This window comes from Ptychodera flava, chromosome 14, assembly GCF_041260155.1.
Source record: "Ptychodera flava strain L36383 chromosome 14, AS_Pfla_20210202, whole genome shotgun sequence".
In the NCBI taxonomy this organism is placed as follows: domain Eukaryota; kingdom Metazoa; phylum Hemichordata; class Enteropneusta; family Ptychoderidae; genus Ptychodera; species Ptychodera flava.
Window position 1 is genome coordinate 13,162,070 of NC_091941.1, and position 27,307 is coordinate 13,189,376.

Consider the following 27,307-nt stretch of genomic DNA (forward strand, 5'->3'; position numbering starts at 1 on the left):
GTGTCGCACGTTTTCCTCACAGCTGTCTTTTTTCCACCACATATGACTAGTTTCAACATGGAGAACACAGAGGTGAAATATATTAAATTTTTAAGAGTGGTTTTCAACACAAAGCATCATGTTATAAATAATCCAAGCTCCTAGGTCCACATCTGGGAAATTTGCAGAGAGCAAAGTTGGCCAAAGGTTTCCTACTATATTCTACACCATAAAAAGAAGCTCTGAATAGAGGACTATAGGACAAATCATAGTATATGAAGAAAGTCCTTTCAAAAATTTCCATGTTGATAATGTCAAGTTTGCTTCAATGCAACTTTAATACGTCTATCAGGAGAACTGTGCCAGTATTTTCCAAGAAATGAACAAGCGATTAGTTAATTTTCAATGGATATGATAAAAGAACAGCTCTTCCCCCTCTAGAAATTGACATCAATACCAACAGATCAAATGTCACTATGTATTATTGATTTTGAAAGATTTTGTGCTATCTACTTGCTATTCTCATTTCCATAGGAACATTACTGGTGATCACGTAAGGTGATAGACTCATTATGACACAGAGTAAAGGAGAAAATTAGCTGGGGATATGGATGTGATTTACATTCCAGTTCGAGTGGTTGATATTCCCATTAAAATGTGTCTTCTCTTTTTTCATGTCATACTCCTTGATCATACATGTATGTTCACAGTGGTACTCTATCCCCAGACACTCTCTGATGTGTTTGCCGCCAACACTCTCTTCAACACTTTTATCACAGGATTATGTTGATGAGCTGTCAATATTACGCCCAAAGACACTGTACTCGTTACCTCAGTACCTTCATGTGATCCCTTAGTTGAAAGACTGCATATACTCCTCTGATAAAAGTCTGGACCCCAATTGGGTTATGTTTGTCCAGAGAAGACAGCAACATATCACCAAATGATGAATCTATACAGTGTTACCGAGGAAAGGAGACTGTTGGTGCAGATATATAGGTACACTACACAGACTCAAGAATTACACAAACTCAAAACAAAAACCAAATCACGTCCACATCTCCGGTTTTTTTCCTCCTCTTTCCTGTGATCATGACAAAGTCAACCATTGCATTGTCAGTGTCATGTCCATTATTACAGATGCAGACACACCTGTGCAGCTGTATCTACAAATTTCTATCTATCCAGCAGTGTAGTTTACTCTGTTCAGTGTCTTCCCCTTTGTACCTTTGTACGCCAGTGCAGCTGATCATGAAAAAAAACCCTGCAAATTGAATTGACTGGCATGTGTATACTGCAGTAATCGAAATGGTCAAAGTCCTTCTATCAATTCAATTACAAAATTAAATCAGTAAATGTGGATATTTCCTCAATGCCTCTAGCAGATTTCACTGGTAATAAGTAAATCCATGATCACCTGTGAATCATAGAATTTCAATAAAACTCTCTGTAAACTTAACTGGGTACCATATATTCAATGCAACATCAACCCGATTTGCTTGAGAGGAAAAACAAACAAAGCTTTTGCTTTGTCGACCTTTTTCCCAAAATGTTTTGATTTTTTCAGTCATTTTTGAACGACGGCATTACTGCTTGCTCTGGAATGCATACTAGCTTTTGTAGAGGACTGGATGTATTGGTGAAACAGTGCTTGCAGTTTGGAGGAAGTGACACATGAAATCACGCACTCCATTCATAACTCAATTAAAGCACTCTCAAGAAAGAGATTACAAAACAAATACCACAGTGTGACAGACTGTCAGTTTTGTTTTCAGCCACAACACTTCTAGATAATGAATTTGACAACCTGTGTTGATCTTGTGTGGGCTCATGTGACTCAAGGTCACCAAGCCTGCTACATATTCTAATTTTAGCATCTGCCTATCTCCTTGGACATACATCACTACAATATTACTAAACTTGCCATTCAAATGAAATAAGAAATTGTAGGTATTGATGTTATGTAAACAATGTGACAACCTGTACTCGGGGGGATTCTGATGGATTGTGTGGTACTGGGTCACCTGAGTGCACCCTTGCTAGGGCTACCTCACAGATGTTCTAATTTTAGCGTCTATTTATCTCCATGGACATATATCAGGACTGTATATCACCACAAGATTACTATAACTTGTCAGTGAAAAAAGTATACTGAAGTTGTCGGTAACAAGGAGAATAAGTATTGACAGTTCCCCCCAAGGGACCCATGTCTGATCACCTGACTAGCCAGTATAAATCTGTCTTATAATTTTGATTAGATATTGGATATCTGAAAGCTGACCCAAGTGATAATTTATTCACTTTACTCTCAAATAAATGCCAGCAATGCAACAGAGGAAAGGTATTCTAACTGTGCTTCTGTTGAAAAGTTGCACTGAATTTCAACAAGCCAACAATTCAAATTTTCAAAATAAAGAAAGCCAAAATGTCATGTTTACTTTGGCCATTGCAGTCATCCAAAATTGTAAAGCGTAACGGCTGGACTATCACTGCATGACCATGCATGCTTCATGGCATCTATGTCTGTTGGTCTGCACAAATAGCACTTTACGAAAGCAAAATCTACCTGGGACTCAAAAGTGCAGGCGTGCAGTTTAATGCACAGTAAAATTTGTTTGAAATATGGAAACATTTTCAGGGCTTCTGGCGGCATATTTAAGTCCACATCAGAACACTGACTTCCCTAGCCAGTGAGACCCTATGACGTCAACACCTCTTTTTATGTTTGATATTTGTGACAAAATTTACGATAACTGCTGTTTACTGAATCAGGATTTGTGAATGCACAGTTTATTTGTGATGAGAAAGATTAAAATCAAACAGAAAGAAAAGGGGCTTGGAGCATTAGGATGACGGCAGTGTTTGCCAAGATCATCAAAAAGGCAAAAAATGAGGTCACAAAATGGGGGAATTTAATGAGAAATGCAAGTATTTACATTGTAACTCAGAGAACACAATATAGGCATTCAGAAATGTTCACTATCATATTTGAAAGCTGAATAGAATGTTGGTCATAGCAGGGATCTGAGATAGCAGTTTTCATTTCAGTAAACTGTACTTGAACAGAATAGTGAATGATACGCTATTGTAATTATATGATTAACTGCCAAAGTTAGCTGTCAGCAGCATTTGTGCACCACATCATAGCGATCTGTATTCAGTATGTCAGATCAGATAAAGTACTGTGAACATCTTTAAATTGTGAATGAATCTGGGTTTTTTTGAAATGCAGCAAGATGCAACTATGAGAGAACAGGAATTGCAATATGTGTGGCTGCACCATAGTATGGGATGTGCCTGTGTCTATGTATGTATGTATGTATGTATGTATTTATGTATGTATGAATGTATGTATATGGATGTAGGTAGGTAGGTAGGTATGTATGTATGTACCGGTATATATGATTGTATGTATGTATGTATGTATGTATGTATGTATGTATGTATGTATGTATGTATCTATGTATGTATGCGTGTATGCCTTTATGTGTGTTTGGGTGTGTGTGTATTTGTATGTATGTATGTGCTATGTGCATATGTGTATTGGGGTGTGTGTGTGTGTGTGTACACATGAGCTGTTTTTCCCCCATGTTTGATTTGGATAAACATGTACATATTCTTCAAGTGGAACACCAACATCTGTACTCTGACCCATACCAAGTTTTGAAATCAGAGCAGCCATTAAACAAGGAGTCAGATGTGATTGCTCATCACATTTATCATTTTGAACCAATTTTTTATTCAAAATGGTCAACTCCCCCACCACAAATAAATTATATTTTGCATGAATTCTTTTTGTCAGTTATGAGAGCACTCAGAGCTGTGTTCACATAATTGCTTTTTTTTCTCCCACTGAGAGACCATTCATGTTTGCTTTCCATCTTTTTTCCATAAAAATATAATACAATCATTTTGTTCAGGCCAATCTTAGAGTTCATGTTGACAAAGAGATCACACTCTCTCAGATCTAGAAGCTACCACTCTCATCACTTTGAAGAAATGTTCATAAGGAGATCAGTTACTGGCTTGCTTCATAACACCTGCAGAAGGGATGAATCATTTTGAAAAAAAAAACCACGGGCACTTATTTATTTATGTTTTGTTCATCCATCCAGACATCTCTATTTGCAAGTGCTTGAAAGCTGTCGTTTTTATTTATGTCATTGTACTCATAGGCATGTCAAACATGGGATTCCATTCAACACACAAGCTGCGAAAAGTTTTTCTTTTATGTCAAGTAGAGTAAACTGCTGTAAACAAAGGCTGACACTCAGAAAAATGTAAAAAAATCATTCACTGTTATCGAAACATAAAAAAGATTACATCTTCTGGTAATTCCAATGTGTGAAAATGATGAGTAAATTCTTAGTCTTCTAGAGATATATGTCCATTTATAGATTTCTCATCAAAAGAAATATTTCTTTTTCAGTATTATTTCTAAAAAAAATAGTCTGGTGGGTTGAATAGCCTCATTACAATCTATTATTTGCTTGATTTGAATTCTGGTTTAATCCATTAATCTGTTATAAATCTCTTTGTAATATTTCCCTTGATAACACATGCCTATTGCCACATTATTCCCTGAGACCTTGTCCAATATCATACTTTGTGTGACAGCTTGTAGCATATCGTTTTAGAGTCCATTGTGGATTGAGTCATCAAGGATTATTTGTTTCTGGGAAAATAAGTTCCCTGGCCAGCTTATATCACACAGACTGCTCTGACTCAGCCTGTCAGAAATTCCCTCATGTAGGTTTGTTGGCAAAGATTTTTTTTGACAGCGCCACAGTCTGTCAGTCTTTCATGGATCATGTAATTTTGCTTCCAATACTTCTGACTTCTGTTCTGGAGGACCTTACCGGTACTTTTAACTTTACATTGACTTGGTCCCATCTCACATGTTCATGTCACCCAATGGTTAAATTTTTTTTAAATTTCATCATCACAGAGACTCTGGAGTGCTCAAGTGATTACCAAGGTCTTATTTCTATGTATTTGCCAAATATCAGGCTGATTGTAATGTTGGGCACACTTCTAAGTGAATGAATGAATGAATGCTTTTAAATACATTGTATTTTCATTTGCGCATGAACATGAACAAGCACTAATAGTATACTGTCAATGTCAATTATTGTTGGTATGGAAGCTTTTAACATGACCTCCCTGAACTCTAAACATGTCACAATTAATTTTCAAACTACCAATCACATGCTAATACATTCAAAATAGAAAGTGATAAATATCTGCGCTTTGCCTTAAGGAAAAATCTTTGAACATTCAAATGTCTTTGAAACGAGTTTACAAAAATAAGTTGTGTCACATTCCAGGCTGTCACCTTCTCACCGTCAAACTTTGGCATCACTCTATTGTTTTCAATGTTGCAAATGAACCCAGTGCACAGGGTTGGCAGAGTTACATTAATGAAAATAAAAAACATGCAGGAAAAAAAAAGAATGGACTATGTCATGTGATTTACGCATCAGATTGAGTCCAATATGTGATGCAGCAAGCCGCTTCCAGGTAATTCCATAGACTGCAGCTGTCTTGGCAGTTGCTCCGAGCATATGACGGAATTTTCCCCTGGGTGCCAGAAGGTCCGCTCATCAGTGACCCGGAGGGCGTGATCCTGAAATTATTTTCAGAAAGATTAACCTCCAGAGTTACTAACAGTGAGTACTTTTTTGCAGAGGCCCCATGGGAGAACTAATCTTGCGTTCTTTTACACGATGGCCATTTCAGCACTGATTTCAGTGGTAAAGAGCAAATATTGCTGCATTATCCCTAACACTGCGGAAGAAAAATAATAATGAAAGGCAAATAATTTGATTTGGATGCTACTTTGACATTCTCATTTGTGGCAGAGTTCAGTATTATTAGTGTCATATCAGCGCTTTTTAATTTGAAACCTGTCAAATTTATTCCATACTGACTGAATGCTTCTATGAGCACTTTCCCTCTACAGCAGAAAAAAATAGCATGTATATATAATCACACTTTGTCAGCAGAGAAATAGCAATCTAAAATTACTTAGTGTCGGTTTTGTGTTATTTAATTCAAAATGTTGCAGTTGGAGCAGTTTTATTGATTGTTATTGATTCTGTCTATTACTTAAATTACTTTTACCAGTTTGACAGACAGAATGATATATATGCATATTGCCTTCGTACCCTCCCCCACCCCAGTCTTCAGTTAAGGTTTGTGTACCAGAATGTGAAAATTGTATGAGTGCATGTTGCTCATATGGACAGGCTGCTGTACAGAGCATTCGTATAAACTGATTGTTTTTTCTGTTTCTTAATAACATATATCAACTACACTAGATTCAGTCAAAACAGAGGATTGATTTGATTGGCAACCAGACAGTTTTTAAATTGGTCTGTAAGACCATCTGTGATAGGTTACTTCTTTGTTTGTAGTCTATGGTAAGAGAGTCAGTTTCTATGATTGGCTCAGGAGACAGTGATGGAATCTGCACCATTCGGCAAGACTTAAGGTGGTTGGAAAGGCTATTTTTGCACCAATTCTTTTCTAAGAGTTAATGTCAAGTTTCAAGTGTTAGAATCAAGATATTTAGTTCAAATTTTCAGGATAACTCCCTTAGTTAATATTATCTCCAAAGAATATAAAAATTGTATATTTGCAGCCATTATTTTGAAATATGACACCAGTAAATATTAAAATTTAATTTTTCATATTTTTTTTACATATTTGAATTTAATAGTAATTGGATAGTATTAATATTACCAAATTAGTTATAAATATGTTGACACTATTTATTGTGAGATTTGTACGGCAGGATTTGTAAATAAAATTTGTTTTTATGATTTTACATGGGTTTATATATCAAAAAATTATTAAAAATTCTTTCAAATTTCAAAATGTGATTTTTCAAAAAGTACTTCTAATACAGGAAAATTGTGCCGTACAAATCTTATCTGTAACCTTGTTAATAGGCTGTAAAAATTCCATGTCCATATCTCATTTCAAAGTTGGATTAAATTGGTAGACAATTATGTAGGAAAACTGCTATTCTGTCAAAAATGTTGAAAACAAGCCATATTTGCACCCCTCTTTTGAAGTCATAGAGCGGGTTTTTTTGGTTAATTTCACTTTTGACACCTCTTTGACACTCAAAGAATCTAAAAATGCATTTACAATAGTAGTCACTCACTCTGAATGCCAGCACCACCTTGTCAAACTTTCCTGAAAAACAGCAAATAATGACTTTCCCTTTTCAAACATTTTATTAACAGCTAGGGGACCTCTACCATAGTTAATACACTAAGGACTCCCCAACTTCTTCTTATTTGGTCAGTTTTTCAGAAGTTTTAACAGGCTATAACTCTGCAATGCCTTTGTGCCCAAATGTCTAGTTTTTTTTATTCCACAGAGAATGTTGACTACTTTCATATTTTAATAGTTTTGTTGAAATTTATAACTGACGCTCTAGCCTTTCCAACCACCTTAACAATCATCTGTGACTGGTTACTTTGGACAAACAGTCCAGTTACACCATTCACATACTCTGCTAGGCATTCACTGCTCTGTTAGACTTTCAGTATCTCTGATTTGCAAGTCAGTTTCTGTTTCATTTGCTGTTGTTTTGCAAGGAAAAACAACATCGGTTTCCATAACTTAGGTACTTGGGTGAGCTCAATAAAAACTTTCTTCCAATTACATGGACTGTAATTGTCAAAGCCAAAATATGCTTGACATACCTCCACAATCGAAGAGGCTTCTAAAATAGTGACATTTCTTCACAGCAATAACTCCAGAAATTTTCTTAATTAAAAAAATTCTTTAAGCAGCTTTTGACCCTAGCACTTCAACTCAGCTAGAATGTGATGATGGGGTCTTCATGAATGTGAGTTAATATAAGTGTCAAGTAATTTTAGTTGAATTATTTTTGTTCAGCTTCCAACAAACCTGTGTTGTATGTTGTCTTGTCACAGTATTCACTGTATTTATTATGAACATTTCTCATTATTTTTTTTACACATTATCCAAAACACTATAATCTCATGATTGTCCATTATTAGTCCCCCGGACGAAGTCCAGGGGGACTTATGGTTTGGGTTCCGTCTGTCCGTCCGTCCACGCAGATATCTCAGACATGTCTGAGCCAATTCCTTTCAAACGTGGTACAAGGATAATACACTATGGCATACATATGCACGTCCATTATTTTGGGTGTGTCACGTATAATTAGTGCTAATTTGCATAATTAGTGATATTTAAAAAAGAGCTCTGTTTCTAAAGAGTCTGCACCAAGTTTGATGAACTTTGTACACATCTTGGTCACACACAGCTCTAAGATCACATAAAGACATTTGTCAGAATTGTGTCAATTAATTGCTAATTTGCATAAATTATGAATTTTCATAATTCCATCAATATTTTGATAAATACCCACTCAAATTTAATAAAACTTCTTACAGATGTATACACACCAGAGCTGTAACTTTGTGCAAAGGCATTTGGCAGGATCATGTCAATTATTAGCTAATTTGTATATTTCATGAATTTTCGTAATTAGGGTGCTATGTCAAGAAATACCCACTCAAATTTGATGAAACATGGTTTAGATGCTGATATACCAGAGCTGTAACAGTATACAAAGACAGTTAGCAGGATCATGCAGTGTTGGCGCTAGGAATTTTTTCATTGTAGCCACGGTCTGTTAGTGTGGCTAAAATGATCAAATTTTTTTTAGCCACAAGCAAGTTTTACTAGCCACATCCAACAAATCAATTTCACATACAAATCGCACAAACCCTATTTTCAATAACATGTATACTTTATTATCCACATGTTGGGCCAGGGCTGTTGTACATACACTTTAAGGATTCCTCGACAGATAAACTGCTGAGCACATTTTCTGCTAATTTTATAGCTGCAGATAATAATGACCAGAAGCACAGTAAAACTCCAGGTCCTTTGTGGAAGTCGTCTGTCCATCAATTAAAAAATATGTATTAAACAAAAATTGGTCTTAATGCCGTTCAGTTCTATGTTTCATGATTGCTGGTGAATAAATTGACCCCTCTCTTTATAGACAGGGACAAACAAACTTCTGTTTATTTTTAGTCCCCACGGACACCGTCCGGGGGGACTTATAGGTTTGGTCATGTCCGTGCGTGTGTGCGTCCGTGCGTCCGTGCGTGCGTGCGTGTGTGCGTCCGTGCGTCCGTCCGTCCGTTCACGCAGATATCTCAGAGATGCAAGAAGCGATTTCATTCAAACTTGGTACAAGGATTACTTCATATGCCATACAGATGCACGTCGATTTGTTTTGTGATACGATCCAATATGGCCGCCAGGCGGCCATTTTATTACGATTTTTTCATGTACAGAGCCATAACCCAGACATGTTTCAACCGATTTTATTCAAAGTTGGTACAAGGACATTGACCAATGTCATAGATATGCACGTCGATTTGTTTTGTGATACGATCCAATATGGCCGCCAGGCGGCCATTTTATTACGATTTTTTCATGTACAGAGCCATAACTCAGACATGTTTCAACCGATTTTATTCAAAGTTGGTACAAGGACATTGACCAATGTCATAGATATGCACGTCATTTTGTTTTGTGATACGATCCAATATGGCTGCCAGGCGGCCATTTTATTACGATTTTTTCATGTACAGAGCCAGATCTCAGACATGTTGCAACCGATTTTATTCAAAGTTGGTACAAGGACATTGACCAATGTCATAGATATGCACGTCATTTTGTTTTGTGATACGATCCAATATGGCCGCCAGGCGGCCATTTTATTACGATTTTTTCATGTACAGAGCCATAACTCAGACATGTTGCAACCGATTTTATTCAAAGTTGGTACAAGGACATTGACCAATGTCATAGATATGCATGTCGATTTGTTTTGTGATACGATCCAATATGGCCGCCGGGCGGCCATTTTATTACAATATTTTCATATACAGTGCCATAACTCAGACATGTTTTAACCGATTTTATTCAAAGTTGGTACAAGGACATTGACCTATGTCTTACATATGTACATCAATTTGTTATGTGATACGATCCAATATGGCCGCTAGGCAGCCATTTTATTACGATATTTTCATGTACAGAGCAATAACTCAGACATGTTTCAACGGATTTTATTCAAAGTTGGTACAAGGAGATTGACTAATGTCATACATATGCATGTTAATTTGTTATGTGATACAATCCAATATGGCTGCCTTGCGGCCATTTTATTACGATTTTTTCCTGTCGAGGGCCATAATACTCTAAGGCATATCTTAACCGATTTTATTCAAAGTTGGTACAAGGACATTAACCTATGTCATACATATGTATGTCAATTTGTTTCTTGATATGATCCAATATGGCTGCATGGCAGCCATTTTGTTACAATTTTTTCGTGTCCTTAGCCAAAACTTGGGCATGTCTCAATTAATGAAGAGGACTCTATCCTCTTAGGACATGTAATCAAAGTACCCATTAACAAGTGGGGACTGTGTCATCAACGATGACTTGTTAACTTTTATTGTGACACAAACAACAAAGAGTTCTTGGAACAAAACTTGCAAACATGTCATGAAAAAATCATCAAAGTCTAATCATTGGCCATGACTGTTCCTCTTTTTTATTTTTTAACATGATTTAAAAACTGCTGTACATACCATTATCTGGTAGTGTGGATAAAATAACAGGATTGCCTGACTATGCAAAGCATTGTCCATAAAGTATCAAAGAAAACTATTTGTATGAAAAAATTGCTCAGGTTTTGAGACTTAAGGTTTTGAAAATTAATTAAATTCACAAACTCAGTGAAAAATCAAAAGAGCAAATCGTCAATACGACAAATCTAGGATCAACCGACTCATCTGTAGTCTCACATTTTATACTTCCATGCACAGACAAAAGCCTTGCTGTAAGTTGTTCAACCGTTTTCTAGACCGTGGTTCATCTGTCTTTGTTCCCTTCTCGGTGGTTTGCTTATTTCTTTTTGTTTTTGTAAATTAAACGCTATTTTAAACCTAGTTTCTTTCCCAGCTGAGAACAATCAATAAACTATTTTGTCGCTGCCCGCAAGCCGCATCATACTGCGCATTCGTAACACATTTGCACTGTTTTGGTGTCTTGAAACTACCTAAACGGTACATGGACCGAGTATACAAACTGGGGGTCTTGAAACTTTTTCGTGCATGCTCATTTTAGCTCTGGTCAAACTACAATGCCATCACTTCAGTCTGTCAGTTGCATGCTCAGGGACTATGCCGTCGATCATCGGTCAACGTACGACAGAGCATGGAGGTAGCTACCTCCATGGACAGAGCAACAAATTATTTTATACAAAGGCTAGATATTTAAATGATTGAATATTTCGATAATCTGACCGATCCAAGGGTTATTTTGATACATTAAAAGTAACAGAACCAGCGTGATTAACGATGGTGCCCGCTGTTTGGAATACGTTGGGCTGGTATGCTTGATACCCTTCATGCTTGCACCCTGACGCGACATACGTGGTCAAATAATGACTAGTTGTTAGAATGGTAGGCTACATAAATAATCCAGTACATACTTTGGATCGATCACAATGAACACTCGCATGTCGAAATTCTTGGTCCTTCGGTAAAACAGTCGGTCTGGGATCGCAGGGCTGACGTGACTTTCGAAGACAACGCGCACGTTTTGGGTCAATGATCCCAACAAGGCACCCGGTCACGAGCTTTCGCCACGTGTGGCGAAGGCGTTGCAATTTTTTTTCGCCACATTGGACATTTATTCGCAATTTGCGACTGTGGCGAACGATAGCGCGAACCCTGATCATGTCATTAATTGCTAATTTGCATATTTTATGAATTTTGGTAATTAAGGAAATATGTCTAGAGAAATACGACAGCAAATTTGATGAAACTTGGTATAGATGTTTATCTCAAAGTGTTGTAGTAGCATGCAAAGACATTAATCATATCATATCAATTTCATAATTAGACTGATACGTCAAGAAATACTTCTTCAGATTTGTTGAAACTTGGTATAGATTGGAGCTCATCTTGCTTTAACTGTGTGCAAGGACATTTATCAGTATCATGTTAATTAATTTCTAATTTGCATATTTAATGACTTTTCCTTATAAGTGTGATACGTCCAGAAATCCTGCATCAAATTTTATGAAACATGGTACAAATATTGATCTTCCAGTAGTGTAAAACTGTGTAAAACTGAAGTGACATCCTGTTGATAAACTATTTATTGACTTATTTAATGACCTTTTGTCATTAGGGTGGCAGCCCAGATTGGCTGAATAGGGAAACAATGTTTGTAATGAGAGATCTATATTCTGAATGACTGCACTAAATCTGATGACACGTGCTGAAGATGTTGATCACACACAGATTTACCAGTCAAGAAAGGCGTTTTAATTTTAGCAGTATCAATTGCTGATTATAGGAAGTCTTTTCTGTACTGAACATGAGGACATTTTTGGTTCACATCTAGCATTCTGACTTGTTTATGTCAAGAGCCATTACTCAAACATGCCTGGGCCAGTTTCTTGCATATAATTTGAATTTTGACATTTAAAAAGCCAGGGCATGACATACCTAATTCTGTCAAACTTGGTAAAAGAACATAACCCTATGCCACTACTTGTTTACAATCCAATCCAATACAGGCATCAGTCTCAGACAGGGCTTTGCTACCCGCATTCCTTGTTTCATGCGCATCATATCGACTTGAATTTTTAGTCACTATCAGTGACAAATTCCCAATTACAAGGAGGGACTATGTCATTGTCAATGACTTGTTTGTTATAAGATACTGTATGTCGTTGTAATTTGTACACTGGCATAATAACTGTTTGACAGATCTGATATTTACCAACATATTTGCTCAGCACAATACTCATTAATACAGACAAAAATTTTCTGAAACAAAATTTCTTATTGTGACTTGAAAGAAAAATAAAGAGTGTGTGAAGTCACATTTTATCAACGTTTGTACTCTAAAAACAATGTTGTCCCTGGAAAAGCTACAAAAAATAGAAAAAAAGGGCAGTCACTCTTGGGGGAAAAAATCTGGAATCTGATCACCAAGTGATACCCCATGCAATGGTGTAATAGCCAGGGGTTATTTACAGTCAGCAAAGGGCATATAACCCCTCATTGCGCTGCAGTCGTACCGTAGTGTACAGAGTTTTCATGACGCAAACCAATGATTCCCAACGTGTGCGGTAACAGCGGCAGCATGACACAGTACTATATTTCTTTCATGATTATGGTAAAAGTCACATGCATACACGGATTTGTTACATTCATCCAAAAGAAATTTTACCAATATCAGAGATCTCAGAGAATCAAGACAAGCCATGTAAAGATTACGTGTGTGTACAATCCGAGCTAAACTCTATCCATAGCGCTGGGAAAAAAACCCATTTAATCGTTCAAAATATTTTGCCTTTTCATGATTGATGGTACAGCATGTGCAGCAGAATGTGATGTTTATCGCGAAACTTATGGATAAACATGTGATGCCGGGGATCTGTATTATCTTTCTTTCCCCACTGAGTTGACTTACTGTATTTTGATGGTTGACGATAATCATCATTTTGGGAATTACCGGTTGCGAGAGTGGCACTCAGGTGAAGGTCAGGTTAAAATCACTGATGAAGGGAACCTATGCACATGCTCTCATAGATCTGCGATCATTCCTACTCACTTTGAAATGCTGATGTCAGTATGTGTGATGAGATGAATTCGTGTCAAAGTGACCTGTAGCATAAAAGGCAGATGGATTTTCAAATATGGTCATATTTTTCCTCCAGTTTCTTACCATTTGATTAGACTATGACCTGTTTTTATAAGTGTTGTAGCATCTTTGTAGGCAAGCTCTCTTCCCATGCAAAATATGGAGTAGCTATTAATTTTGCAAAATTAGATGACAATTTAGTGTTCTTTTCCCTTATAAGCATTCTGTTTTCCAGGCAGATTGAGTGTAAATTTGATTATTTTTTGCTGCATTCATTCTTGTTGGTATATACCTTCCAGTGCAGGAAGGATGGCTCAAATGTCCCCCCATCAACATACTGATTTATACATCTCTGGCATTCCTAAGTCATATCTCTGTGTAAAATGTAATGACTATTTGTGTAATAGTGCATTCTTCTGTTTTAAGTTGAGTACAAGTATATATACACTCCAACTGATTTATACCCCTTGTAGGAAAATATATTCCAATTACGCTACAAATATATGGCTTTACATCAAATTAAGAACCGTGTTCGTAGAGCATCAGACAGTTATTTCAATATATCCTAAACACCTGTAATAAAATCAGAACCGAAGACTTAGACAAGCGTTTTTTATGAGATGTTTCAAATATTACAGCATTCAGCCGTGATTCTTTCTGATGTAATTACATGCAATAAGAAATGCTTATTTGGTCAGATGCCTTTTTCAAAGCAGAAACTCATAATATGCGGGCCATAAAACTGACTCCATCCCGGTTTAATGACCAAAAGAATATGGAAAATGAGCACGTACTTGTCTCATTCTGTCATGTCATTCCATTCTCAGTTTTGTGTTCTAGTGCAGATTGATAGCGCCACTGGCAATATACAACAGCCCAGCGCTCTGATTCGTACACTTCTGGTAACATTACACCGATGACCTTGACTGTATCCAATGTATGTCAGCTCACATCACTGCAGAAGATATTATAACACATCTTCCCACAAGGCCTCTGCACTCTGCATGATGTAGGGTGGGAACTTTTTTTTTTTCATCATTTACGGGGTACATGTCATGCATGCAGCCATGAACTTGAGCAAAGCTTAGCAAGGAAAGGGCTAAGATCATCCTTTTAATATTCACTGTGCGTGCATTGTGGATTATAATTTTTGTAAATCTGTATGTCAAGTTTAAATTTAGAACGGACAGAATGCAGTTTACTCCTTCGGGGGAAAAGTAGTTAGTCAACAGTAGTCGTGATTACTTTACCTTGAAAGCTTTCTCTATAATTAATAATTTTGATTTCCTATTCCCCAAAGTCAAAGTTATGTCTAGTTTATTCTCACATACACACATGCACTCATCCATATACATGTAATTGTAACCCTCCTCACACCTCCCCTTGTGCCCTCCCCTTTCAAGTATGTAATAGACTTTCTTAAACGATAAATGTAGCATTTACCAATATTTTAAAGTATACGTGTAGAGTTGCCAATATTTTCAAGGATGGCTGTCACAAATCTGTCAGGCTGTTTGACGTCAATAGAACTGACCAGATTGATATGATGCCTCAGATTTGTGCTAAGCAAATATTTGGGTTACGATAATCATGATACAGTTAGGTCTGTTGTTTAGAATATGTAATTCATGCAAATCCCGCGATCAGTATCACATCATGGTTTATAAAAGCAGACATTGTTATCGCTTTGTAGAACTGTTATTGCATTTCAGTAGCATTGGTTGCAGAATTTGAATTTAAAAAAAAGCTGTCATGATACATTTGTTTTCAGTTCAGGGAGGGAATAAACCAATAGAGAGTCTGTATATATTTTCTGTGTACTAGTTATGTATACATTTAAATAAAGAGTACTCTCTTTCATCCAGATGAAAGAAGGTAGTGTCAACATTAGAAGATTGATGACTTTCTAGTCATATCGATGATGTCTGTTGTGAGATTTGCATCAAAGGAAAAAAAAAAGACTGCGGGCTAATGTAAGCAGGACTGTAAAATTGACTTTCTTAGTAGCCTGGTAATGTCATGTCATTTGTCAGCAAACGGGATCAGTGCTGAAATCTGGATCACAACTTTCCTTGCAGTAAGTTTGGCAGATTTATACTACACAGCTATGAGAATGAGAAATCAAGGTCAAGGTCACAGCATTTTGTAGCATTTTTAGGTGTGTGTGTGTGTGTACACTTAGGATTTTAATTTCTTTGGAAAATATATATATATATATATATATATATATATATATATATATATATATATATATATATATATATATATATATATATATATATATATATATAGTATATATATATATATATATATATATATATATATATATATATATATATATATATACACACACACACACACAAACACAAGAACATGTCTTCATAAGAAATCAAAATACTTAAAGCATATTTATGTGTGTGTATATGCGGATATATATATATATATATATATATATATATATATATATATATATATATGTATGTATGTATAGTATACTATATATATATATATCTATATCTGATATATATATATATATATATATATATATATATATATATATAATATATTATATATATATATATATATATATATATATATTTGAATGCAATTCAGTAAGGTTTTAACAGCACACTACTGTCACAACAAGGTCATACCTAATAACAGTATATTATTCACAATGTACATTCAAATCCATTTAATCATCAAACATACAAGTCTCATAAAATTTTCACTGAGGAATATGCTGCACCTCCGGCAAAATACATCATCCCTTTGATATCTGAGCGTTTTAATGGCCAGGTATTTAAAAATGTAATGATATCAGCTTATATAGCTTATATAGCTTATATAACTTGTTTACAACCAGGATGATACAATTTAATATCAGTAGTTGAAGAATAGAGTATGTCTTCATAGACAAGTACGTGATTGTGCATTTAATGGGTTTTTTATTCACTCATTTTATGCACAAACCAGTGCAAACCTGAGCATTTTGATTTTTTCATCTTGTGTTCAGCACAAATAGCATCAGCCACTCTCTTACCACTCACTGCCATCTATCAGCAAATCGGTGGCAGAAACTTCTTTATTTACCATCAGCATTTCAGAACTCCAGCAGAGTTTGCTGAATGTTCCTCTCAATCTAAAGGATATCACGGAAACTGCGTTACTTTATTACTGCCTTAGTATTTTTAAACCGTGCACATCTCTCAGTAACCAGGCCCCCTAATCAGGAATGCTATTCAATGATGAATTCCATCTTTTCCAGTATATTTAGCTGTTTAAGACAGAAATATAAAGCCTGCACTTCTGCTCGCAGTTCTGCTTACAAATGTTTTCTTCAGAGCTGCTTTTTCTTCACCAAGGTGGAACTGTAACCCAAATTGTCTCAAGTGCCATTAAAAAAATCACTTACTTTTTCCAGATAAGGCCTTGGTTGATTTGATTGGAATTTTCTTTTCAAGATATAATATTCCTTTTGGTGGTTATAGTTTATGACTTCCATAGTGATGAAATGTGATATATTTAGGTCATTGCGTTGCCATGCACAGTTTGACTCATCCCGGATACACATCACTCATTCCATTCTCACTCTAATGGATGTCAATTATTTCTGGAAGTAGTATTCAATCTAAAATCAGGATCGTAAAGATACGTTACATGAATACTTTTGAGAGAACGGACAATTTTAATCAGTAAAAATCTGATACTTTACTGTTTTGGGAAAGGTCTTAATATAGCTGTGTATATCAGAATTTGTCCATTCTTTTAGCGTTATACATAGTTTTTGTATAGTTGTAGTATTTAAATCAATGTTTGACTGTTACTATCTCTTTCCTGTTTATTTGCCAGCATCCAAACACACCAGTTGCCGTGGTTAAACCAGAGGCCAAGAAGAAATCTGTGACTGCAGAACGTGCTGTCAGTTTCGTCGACAAAGTACGGTCAAGCTTCTCCGAAAATCCAGAATTCTATCAGCATTTCCTTGACATTATGCAAGACGTTAGAAACCAAAGGTATGCCAACTTTTTACCCATGCAATTGATTTGCTGTGACAAATTTGAATCCTGCGGTTGAAGATGAACGTGAGCCAGTGAAGGTATTGATGTGATGAAGTACATTTACATGTGGTTATTTCCCTTTTAACACTCAAGTGTAAATGAATATCTGACATGCAACCATTTGTTTTATTTTGGCTTTCTGCACACGATGTGACTGCTGATTTACTTTATACTACTGAATGGAATGCATTTAGTCATCAGTCTTCACACACCTGCTCTCACCTGCCTTGAGAACAGCGCAACACAAAGACATGCTGATCACTGAATGTCTTGGATATTCAAGAAATTGACAACTAACATACCAGTATTAATATGCCTAATAAGCAGGAATTGGTCGGGCATGTGACATTTGGCCACAAATAATATTCCATCAGTAGAGATTGACATTACAATAATTTTTGAAAAAATCATTACGATGACATAAAAATATAACAGCTTGTCCTTTTAAAGAGACTGTTAACGTTTTTTATGTTATTTTTGAGATTTTGTGTTTCACATGACAAGTTATCTGGATATTCTGATGTCCAAAGTGTATACAAAAAATATCTGGCTTGTTTCTTAATTGGCCTTATATATGTAATCGACTCCATGATGAGATTTCTGGTAGGTGACATAAAAATGATCAAATTACAAGTGTTTAGCCTTCGATGGCCAAGCTGGTTGAAGGAAGGGTTCTGATGGCTGATGATTAAAGCGTCATCATCTTTTTATAACATCATCTCAACATATATTGTTAGGTCAGTTTCTGATTTTGTCTCTTTACATACGCAGTTGTAAGCCCAAAATATTTACTTTCGGCATAAAAATTCATTACAAAGAAACATCGGCACTTTGGTTAAAGTGTGTTACAGGCAGCAGAATAAAATAAGTAGTTTTAAATATTTAACATCTTGTTTAACTGAAGTATTGTGAAGAAATACATGTAGTGAATTTCTTTATCAATATAAATTTCCCTTCTTTTGCGGGAATCAAAAACCTCTAATGGTTTTGTTACAGTAGCAAGATAGACAGGGAACAGCTGGTTTTCTTGCATTTTATGAACGGATGAACAGTCCCTACACAATAATCAGAAAGCATTTCTCAAAGGGATATTTTGTCAAAATTACAAATTAGATTTTAGATCAGCGGAAATTTTTTAATATGTCTGCAGCGTGAAATCTGAAACCACTTGCATGGCCGTATGTGGTCTGTTTGCGGCCAATAATGTCTGATCAGCCTTCTCAAATGTCATCATCTTTAAGGTCTTATAGGAGACATCTTTTAACTGTAATTGAGTGAACAAACAACAGACATAGAGGGAGAGAGAGATAGAGAGGGTTTGAAGTGTGTTTACTCGCCACGATAAGACACTCTGTATGTGGTGTGTGTCTCATTGCTGATTGGCTCAGTAGGCGTACTCCAGCTTCAATGCCTGTCATGTCAAACATGCATGGCCTCGTGAACTTTGCATAGAACTTGAGGAGAGATTACACAGAATAAACTGCAGGCCCTGACAGATTAAATTGTTAAGTGGCTTGTCCTCAGGTGACATTGAGTTGGCATAGAAAGAAAAAGGGGAAAAAAAGGAGAGCAAAGAAAGGGCAAATACTAATGTTTCTATTTTTAGCTGTCAGGAGATAGATTCATGGTTTGTGGTCGATATTTCTGGTGTAACTGAAGTACTTGTACTGATATGATTACAAGGTGATGTTGATACTTTCAATACTTAGGCTGAATTTGACATCTGTGCGTGAAACACTGTTCTTGATTTTCCAATGTGGAAGCTGCACTATTTTTAATCGGAACTGATTTCCAGTGAAAGTTGTTGTCTCTTATAAGTCCCATTGATCACTTTCACTTCCCGATGTGAAGTTTGTTCATTCACAGATTTTTGTACAGCCAAGATAAAACACACTGTTGTCATTCCTATTGATGTGAGGGACTTTTTATGATGTAGACACGAAAGGGAAGAAAGTCCTTTGGGAGGATACAGGCCACTTTCATGAACAACTATTCAATCCTGAGCATAATTCTCACATATGAGTATGGAAGTGAAAGTACAATGGAACAACAGATCCCCATCTGGAAAAAGCCAAGTTGAAAAAGAGGATTCTTCATGAATTAATGAATGATTTGATGGCAGCTTTGTTTGCAGGATTTTGTTCTTCGTCAAGCTAAACTTGACAAAGCTCACTCCAAATGTTACTACATCTGATGGTACTGTAAATGACATGAAATGCTCCATTGAGAACACATTCCTGAGAATTGTACTTGCACATGCTGCAATCATGTAATCAAGACTTCCCTCTTATTCATACACATGCTTTTATTTGAGCACCAAACATCCACAGGAAAGAAAAAAAGAGTTCCAATGACACTAGATATTCAGCTGTGTAAAAACACAGAGAATGCTGAGGATGACACGGACAGTGTACTTGAGGTCATCACAGCCAATGCCATGACACAGATAGTTGGAATAGTGAAAACCATCTGCTTGTGACTGAAGTTTAATGTCAAGGTTTAAATGAAATGCATGTTGATTTCCAACAGGGAGAAGGAGAACAACTTTGGTTATTGATGTAGTTTTTGTTGTGAGTCAATGATATTCTTGATAAAATGTGTGGTAGTATTACTATCATCTCTTTACCTTGTATAATTATGTCTCTTGATCACATGTTGACACTCATTTGTAATCTACCCGCCATCACTGTCATATGGGTAAAAACTTATCAATCTGTCAACATCATAAACTACCTTCCTATCTTCATGTGATGTTGAAAGAATGATATAATAAGAGCCACACTCCATGCCATTAATCATGTAATACTTGTTTGTAGGGAAGGTGTTGTATGGTCAAACAACACAGAGTGGCAATTGGTATTACAAAAGAACAGAGCCAATTTGTACAACTGCACATTTTATTAGAAATATACAGAATCAAAAGAGAACATAAATCACATTCCTTGTTTATTTTCCCTCTTCCCTGTGATATTTCCCAGGAGACCTGTAGCAACCTCCTCATGGCTTCATAACAATGAGTCATGTCTCTGGCCAGGACATAAAAACACACTCTCAGCAACTAGCATGCAGTGGAAGCCACAGAAAAGATTGACAAGCAAATCAGTGATTCCATTTCTTTGTCAGTTCACCATAAGTATCCCCAAGAACTATTTCACTTTAATTAAATTGCATTCAAAATTACTGCTATTTCTGTGCCTAGAAATTTTGTGTTTTCTATGGACAAACTTCTTTTAGACATCAATTGCTTTCAATTTCCACTCAGTACACTTACGGCTTCCTGGCATATACATGTATGGTGATTGACAAACACTTGCCATCAAATGAATCTGCACTTCCATACGGCCAGAGCATTTGGTCAATGAAAATTTTCATCAATCTTACCGAGTGCAGTTCATTGATGTTAATTTTCAACCAATTCAAATACTGATCAATTTGCATAGATTTTGCTGCGTATATCAACGCCATATGGTCCAAATCAAATTAACATCATAGTCAATGATATTATAGCTCATGAAAAGTATGAAACCCACTATGAGATGAACAGCATATAAATTATTTCTGTCTTTAGTTGGCCGCCAAGTCAATTCCACGCTGCTCATCACATTTTTTATCATTTAGTGACACTAAATTTTATCTATGACATCTACTCAAATTTTAATCAGATTTCATAAACTTTTACATCAATCATGAAATTTAAATTTACAGAAATTTTGCCTACTGTAAGTCTGTCAACAATATCTCTTTTAAGCTCTGCTGTCAGTGACGCAGAGCTTATCAAATATGTGGTTGTGTGTCATCATCTTGTCTATTGTCAATCACACATTGTCTATGGTCTATTGTCCGTTAAATTTTTTGCATTCCAAACTTCTCTGAAAGCTTTGTCCGATTTGTTTGAATTTTGTTTGCTAGGGGGTCAACTTTAAGTCAGTTTTATTCAAATGTAGTGAAATTTGAATATTTATATTTTGGAGCTTTTTTTTGTTGTTTTTGGTCAAAAAATATTCTTTTCTGAATCAACCTGTCTGATTTGTTTGAAATTTGGTATGCTGATTACTAAGGGTGACCTAAGTCAGGTTTGTTTAAATTGTAGTGAAATTTGTATTCTGGGGCAATTTTTCCTGGTTTTATCAAAAATTATTCTCCTTTGAAACTGCTTGTTTGATAGCTTTGAAAGTTGGTAGTGAGGTTCCTGGGATTGACCTTAGCAAGGGTTGTTCAGATCATGCCTGAATTTGCATATTAGTATTTTGGAGCAATTTTTTTCTGTTCTTGTGAAAAAATCTTCCCTGAAACCGCTCTGCAGTGCTTTGAAATATCAGTTTTGTTCATACCATGAAAAAATCCGCAAAACTATTTTTCAGGCAACGTTTTGTTGTTGGTCAAAACATTCCAAAAGTCATCAAAATTCTTAGAATCTGCTTGTCCAATTGCTTTTGTATGTAGGCATGACCTGATTCAGATTTGTTGAAATTATAAAAACTTACATACTTGTATTTAAGCGATAGTGTACCCCCTCCTGGCCTATAAAGGATGAAGGCAAACATTGCACGATATAATGTGTGAGGCGAAGCTGAGTACATTAGGGAGTGCAAAGTTTGCTTTCATCGATCATGGGCAGGGAGGGGGTGCATTAATGCTATCATTTTATAGTTTTGGTGATGTAAGCGAGTTTGTAGATGTAGAAAACATCTGGGGCCAGAATGTAGGATAATCATATACATGATCAGTAATAATCTGACAGTATGATGTCACAAAATTCACTGATATTGAAAAGCTCTAATATAATTTCTGATAATTTTTGCCGGTTTTCATCAAACAATACATTTGTCTGGACAGTTGAGCCATGGTTAAACGTTAGTACTCGGGCAAAGTGCGCCAGCAGTCCCTGATCACAGGTTGGACTTTTCCGTCAAAAAAAAATATAGTCTACAACATATTCAGAAATTTGCTTCAGATATTCAAATTTGTCTCATGTTCATCAGTATTCCCTTAATTGACAAACCAGCCACTCTTATTTTAAATATCAGAGTAGAGCTATATCGGCAGCTAGGCTACATGTTTATAAAAACATCTAAAAATATTCTTGTGCGTGGAAAAAATAAGGCATTATTTGGCCCCATCAAACTCTGGTACTAAGCTAAAGGAAGATGGGGAAACACAAATGAAAAACAGCAGATTAGACATTCCCTCTAAGTGTTTTGAAAGAGAGTATGAGTTAGTGCTACACTTTTTTAAAATTCCAAACCACACAGGCAACAACTTCCCACTGTGGTTGCTATTCAGATTAAAAAAAAAATTATCGTAGACTCTCCTTTCTTTCGTGTTTTTACATCTGTCAGTTTCTTCAATAGCTTGATGATATCAATTACACATTTCAGCTTTCTGAGATTCCGTTACATTTTTTCAGTACATGCTGGGCTTCTCCTGATCTGGCTGGCAATTTTCCATACTACCCAGTAGATAGAGCCATTGCTGAAAATGAGCAGGTTCACCTTGCACACATATACATGTTGACAGTTTATCTCTGATACTAAAGCAAGTGGCGTAGGCCCCGGCAAAAAATCTAATTTTCAACAACAATTTTGGGGTGTTTCATTCAGCTTTCAAATTTACAACAGCAATTTTTATTGCCCCCGACCCTGAAGTACCAGGAAAACAAGCACTTGGCAATATTAGAATGAAAATTAAATTGGGAGAGAGAGAGAGTGGGAGAGTATATTAGGACTACTAGCCTAACTGCTATAATCATCAATTCAAGGACAAAAGTTAATTGAAATGCAATGAGAAAAGCTGATGATTGAATCTCCTCAATCAGGCAAATCATCGTGACAAGTTTTGCAGCGACAAAAGGCATGAGGCATATTTCAAGCAGAGAGCAAGAAAAAGAGGCGCATGTGTTTTTCCATTAAGTGTGAGATTTACAAGCTGCCTGACCTGTCTCTTTTCGGCTCGGGAGGAAAAGAAGACGTATGAGTTCCAAGTGTCGTCCCTTTTGTGTGATTGTTCAAACACCGTTTATACTGATTAAAATGCGATTTTTCATTATCAGGTTTCGTCGTTGTAACAGAACGCCTGCTGTTTTTTGCAGTTTGTCGCACATGAACATTACAGCAGAACAAAGACCTCCAAATTTGTACAAATCCACAAGCGTTTTGTTTTGAAAGCTCTTCAAAAATACTAAACCTTCTGATAATATCATCCAATTAATTTCAATCAAATAGGAGTCTCACATCACAATGTACTCGTTCTTTTTTCAATGAGAAGAAATTTAATGGGATTTTTTTTTCATTCTGATGTTCAAATAATTATTTTATTTTACTGGTACAAATAGTAATAATGTAGTTTGAGTTGCAAGCTGGTAAAAGAAATTGTTTTATTCTAATATCAGCATGTCCACTTGTGAGTGTTATGTACTCTACCCTGCCACTACAGTAGTTTGGGGTTTAAAACTTCCTCATTTACAGAACTCTGTGATGCAAACTAAGACCCTACTGTGTCATGGAGACTAAAGTATTACATCAAAATAAGTCTGATGATTGAATCCACGCCAGGCTTTGAATAAAAAAATACTCTAGGTCCATGAAATGGAGTAGTTCAAAATCTGAGAAAGGGCTTATCTAGAAACGTGCATTCACCATTTATGCCATTAAAATTGTTTTACAGAAACTCTGAACGTAGCTATTGAATAACAGTTTCCCAAATCTGATGCGATTCAAATAAGTTCTCCCAGTGTCTGGAGTTTCCAGTCGGACTGTTTTTTGAATAGGCACTCATGACTCTATCATTTTTTTTTTTCAGAATGGACACCCTAACAGTAGTTTATAAGATAGGAACTCTCTTTGGCGGCAAAGCGGATCTGGTTCATGACTTTAATTTATTCCTACCCAGCAATTACAGACTCTATATGGGATCGGGTGACACTGGCAATACTGCAGTCAGCATAGATGGGCAACCACCAGTGTCCCTGGATAGTCTAGCAGAGCAAGTAGGAAGCAGCCAAGGGGCCGTAAGTGTCTCTTTCCAGGTTTCCTGTATGATTTCTGCCTGTTTTGGGTTTTTTCCGTCAAGCATGTCTGAATAGCAACTTAAGTAGCGTAAATCAGTTTTTATAGGGATTTACATGGGGCGAACTCTCTTTTCATTTTAAGTGCAGCAGTGGTATTGCTAAGCAACTTTTATTGATACTTGATAGATACGTGTCTATACTTCAGGGACCAACAATGCATGATGAAACAAACTTCGTCGTCAAGAATCTTCAAAATGTTCAAACAGTGAGAGTGCGATGCCATTCTGATCACTTCTGTGATTGAAGGGAGCAGATTTAGAAGTTTAGAAGACCGAGCTCTGTTATTTTGATGTATTTGCTGTTGGCTGCACGATTGCAGTGGTTGAGAGTTACCAGCACAGCAGGCTTATCAGTTCTGTTGCTGGTAATAAATTGTTTATGCCTTCCATAAGTGATCATGTGAAGAGGGTGATGTACTGCGTTCTTTTGAAGACTGGCATAGCTTTGCTGCCTAACACAGCCAGTTTAGTGAATTCACATCTCTTTCAAACTCTCCGTAATCTGTCATTTGTTTCCCATTTCTTTCTTCACCGTTAGGAGGGGGGAACGACCACATCAGGAGCGGAGGCGGCGGTCGGCGACAGTCCCGATAGTGGCAGCAGCAGTACGTACAGTATACCAGCTGAAATAGACTCTACCCTTCTGAATGAGGTCATTTCTAGGCTCAGACAGAGCACAATAGAATCTTCCCAGCAGCCTCAACAGCAACAATGATGATGATGATTATGGTGCTGATGGACACAATGTACTTTTCAGTGGCTACTAGAGTGCAAAAGTTACAGTGTCTTTATGAAATACCTGCAAAAAAACTGTTAAACAGTCAACTCCACATTCTCATAATGGTCCATCTCTGGAATAAAAAGGACACAATGTGTCGTACAGACTCAATACTCTGAAAAGATCACATGATGGCAGTATAAACAAACCCATATGTACAAACACGTATGGAAATACATGTATTTCTGTGTGCGTTTGTGCACATGATTGTGTTTATGCCATGGTCCGTTCCACTGCACTGTTTGTCCTTGCCAATGCAAATCATGTGTAATAGTGCCGTTAAAGGTTGCTATGTAAAACTGAATGGTTTGAGCCATATTTCACCCTTTCCCCACCACACCTTGGAACAAACTTATCGTTTTAAATGGAGTGGTTGGACTCATATACAGGGAAATGGGTTGAGAGATTTAAAGTCATCAAAATACAACAAAAAATGTCCAGTAAGGTTGATATCTCTCATACTCAAGTAACTTCTGCAAAAGAAATCTCATGCAAGCTTCAGATTTTAATATATTTTAGATGTTCAAATATTCAAAAGTTTTTACCACTGAAACTCATCAACTCACAATACAGCAATTTATGCATGCCTATCTATGGAGTATCACAAATCATTTGTCCATTGCATCAGTGTTGATTTCATCTGTGCACATCCTTATCTTCGAAGTCTTGTTCATCGGTACGTGTTGTCATGTCGGAAATTTGTGATATTCGTGCTGCAATGCAAATGGAATCTTAAGACCTCGGTTAATGGAGCATGTCCACATCAAACAGCTAAATCCCTCTCTGTATCAAAACACATACTGCAGATTGACAACAATTTTGTGCATTGTTTCATCCCAGATGTTACAGCCAGGAAGGATCGTACCTCCTCACCTCAATTTCAAGGAGGAGGGGTGGATTGGAATTACTGAGAGGAATTTGAAATCTATAGCTTTCAGAGTGCTTTGAGTTTATCTTGACCTGTTTTGATTTTTTCAGTGAAAATGCACCAAGCAAACTAACCCACTACCTCTAAGCACTCAGAATAAATACCGATGAAAGCTTTCCCAACATTTAACAACATTTAAGCCTAACAAAATGTGACAGAGCAGTCTTGAAAACTATTCAACAAATTTCATTTCAGAGGTACATGTAGAACAGTCTTTAAGAGGGCTATGTCATCATAACTGTAACAAAATCCAGAAATGCTCCAAGTAGGTCTTTTTTTTTGTCAAAATTTATTAAAATATAACTTGTACATTGTCACTTGCTGTCAATCATGTAGCCCAAATGTAACCCTGTTTGTGCCTTCTGCTAAGACTGCTCTTCTTGACTCCCACACTTTGTTTTCCAACCAAACAATAAATGTTCCATGTTTCTATCGTTGATGTTTGATTGCTGTGACTTAACCTTCAGTGACCCTAACTGACCCCTTCACTGTGAGTGTGGTGATTTTATTCAGCCAGACACTCATCTGTCATTGCTCGGTAACTGTCCTACATAGAAGCCTTGTATCAGGTTTATGTGCCTGGTAGCGCTCTCTCTCTCTCTCTCTCTCTCTCTCTCTCTCTCTCTCTCTCTCTCTCTCTCTCTCTCTCTCTCTCCCTCCCTCCCTCTCTCTCTCTCTCCCTCCCTCCCTCCCTCCCTCCCTCCCTCCCTCCCTCTCTCTCTCTCTCTCTCTCTCTCTCTCTCTCTCTCTCTCTCTGTAATT

At 36.5% G+C, this 27,307-nt stretch overlaps 1 protein-coding gene across 3 annotated transcripts in view; it reads left to right on the forward strand.

Moving 5' to 3' along the window:
• LOC139149416 (D-aminoacyl-tRNA deacylase 1-like) overlaps positions 1–26,982 on the forward strand; it is a 60,904-nt gene extending 33,922 nt beyond the window's left edge. For all 3 annotated transcript variants that reach the window (XM_070721181.1, XM_070721180.1, XM_070721179.1), the window contains 3 exons: positions 17,566–17,729; positions 24,573–24,780; positions 25,378–26,982. In XM_070721181.1, the coding sequence (XP_070577282.1) occupies positions 17,566–17,729; positions 24,573–24,780; positions 25,378–25,554 (549 nt within the window). In that variant the 3' untranslated portion in view covers positions 25,555–26,982. The remainder of the gene's footprint in view (positions 1–17,565; positions 17,730–24,572; positions 24,781–25,377) is intronic.
• Positions 26,983–27,307: the final 325 nt, after the last annotated feature.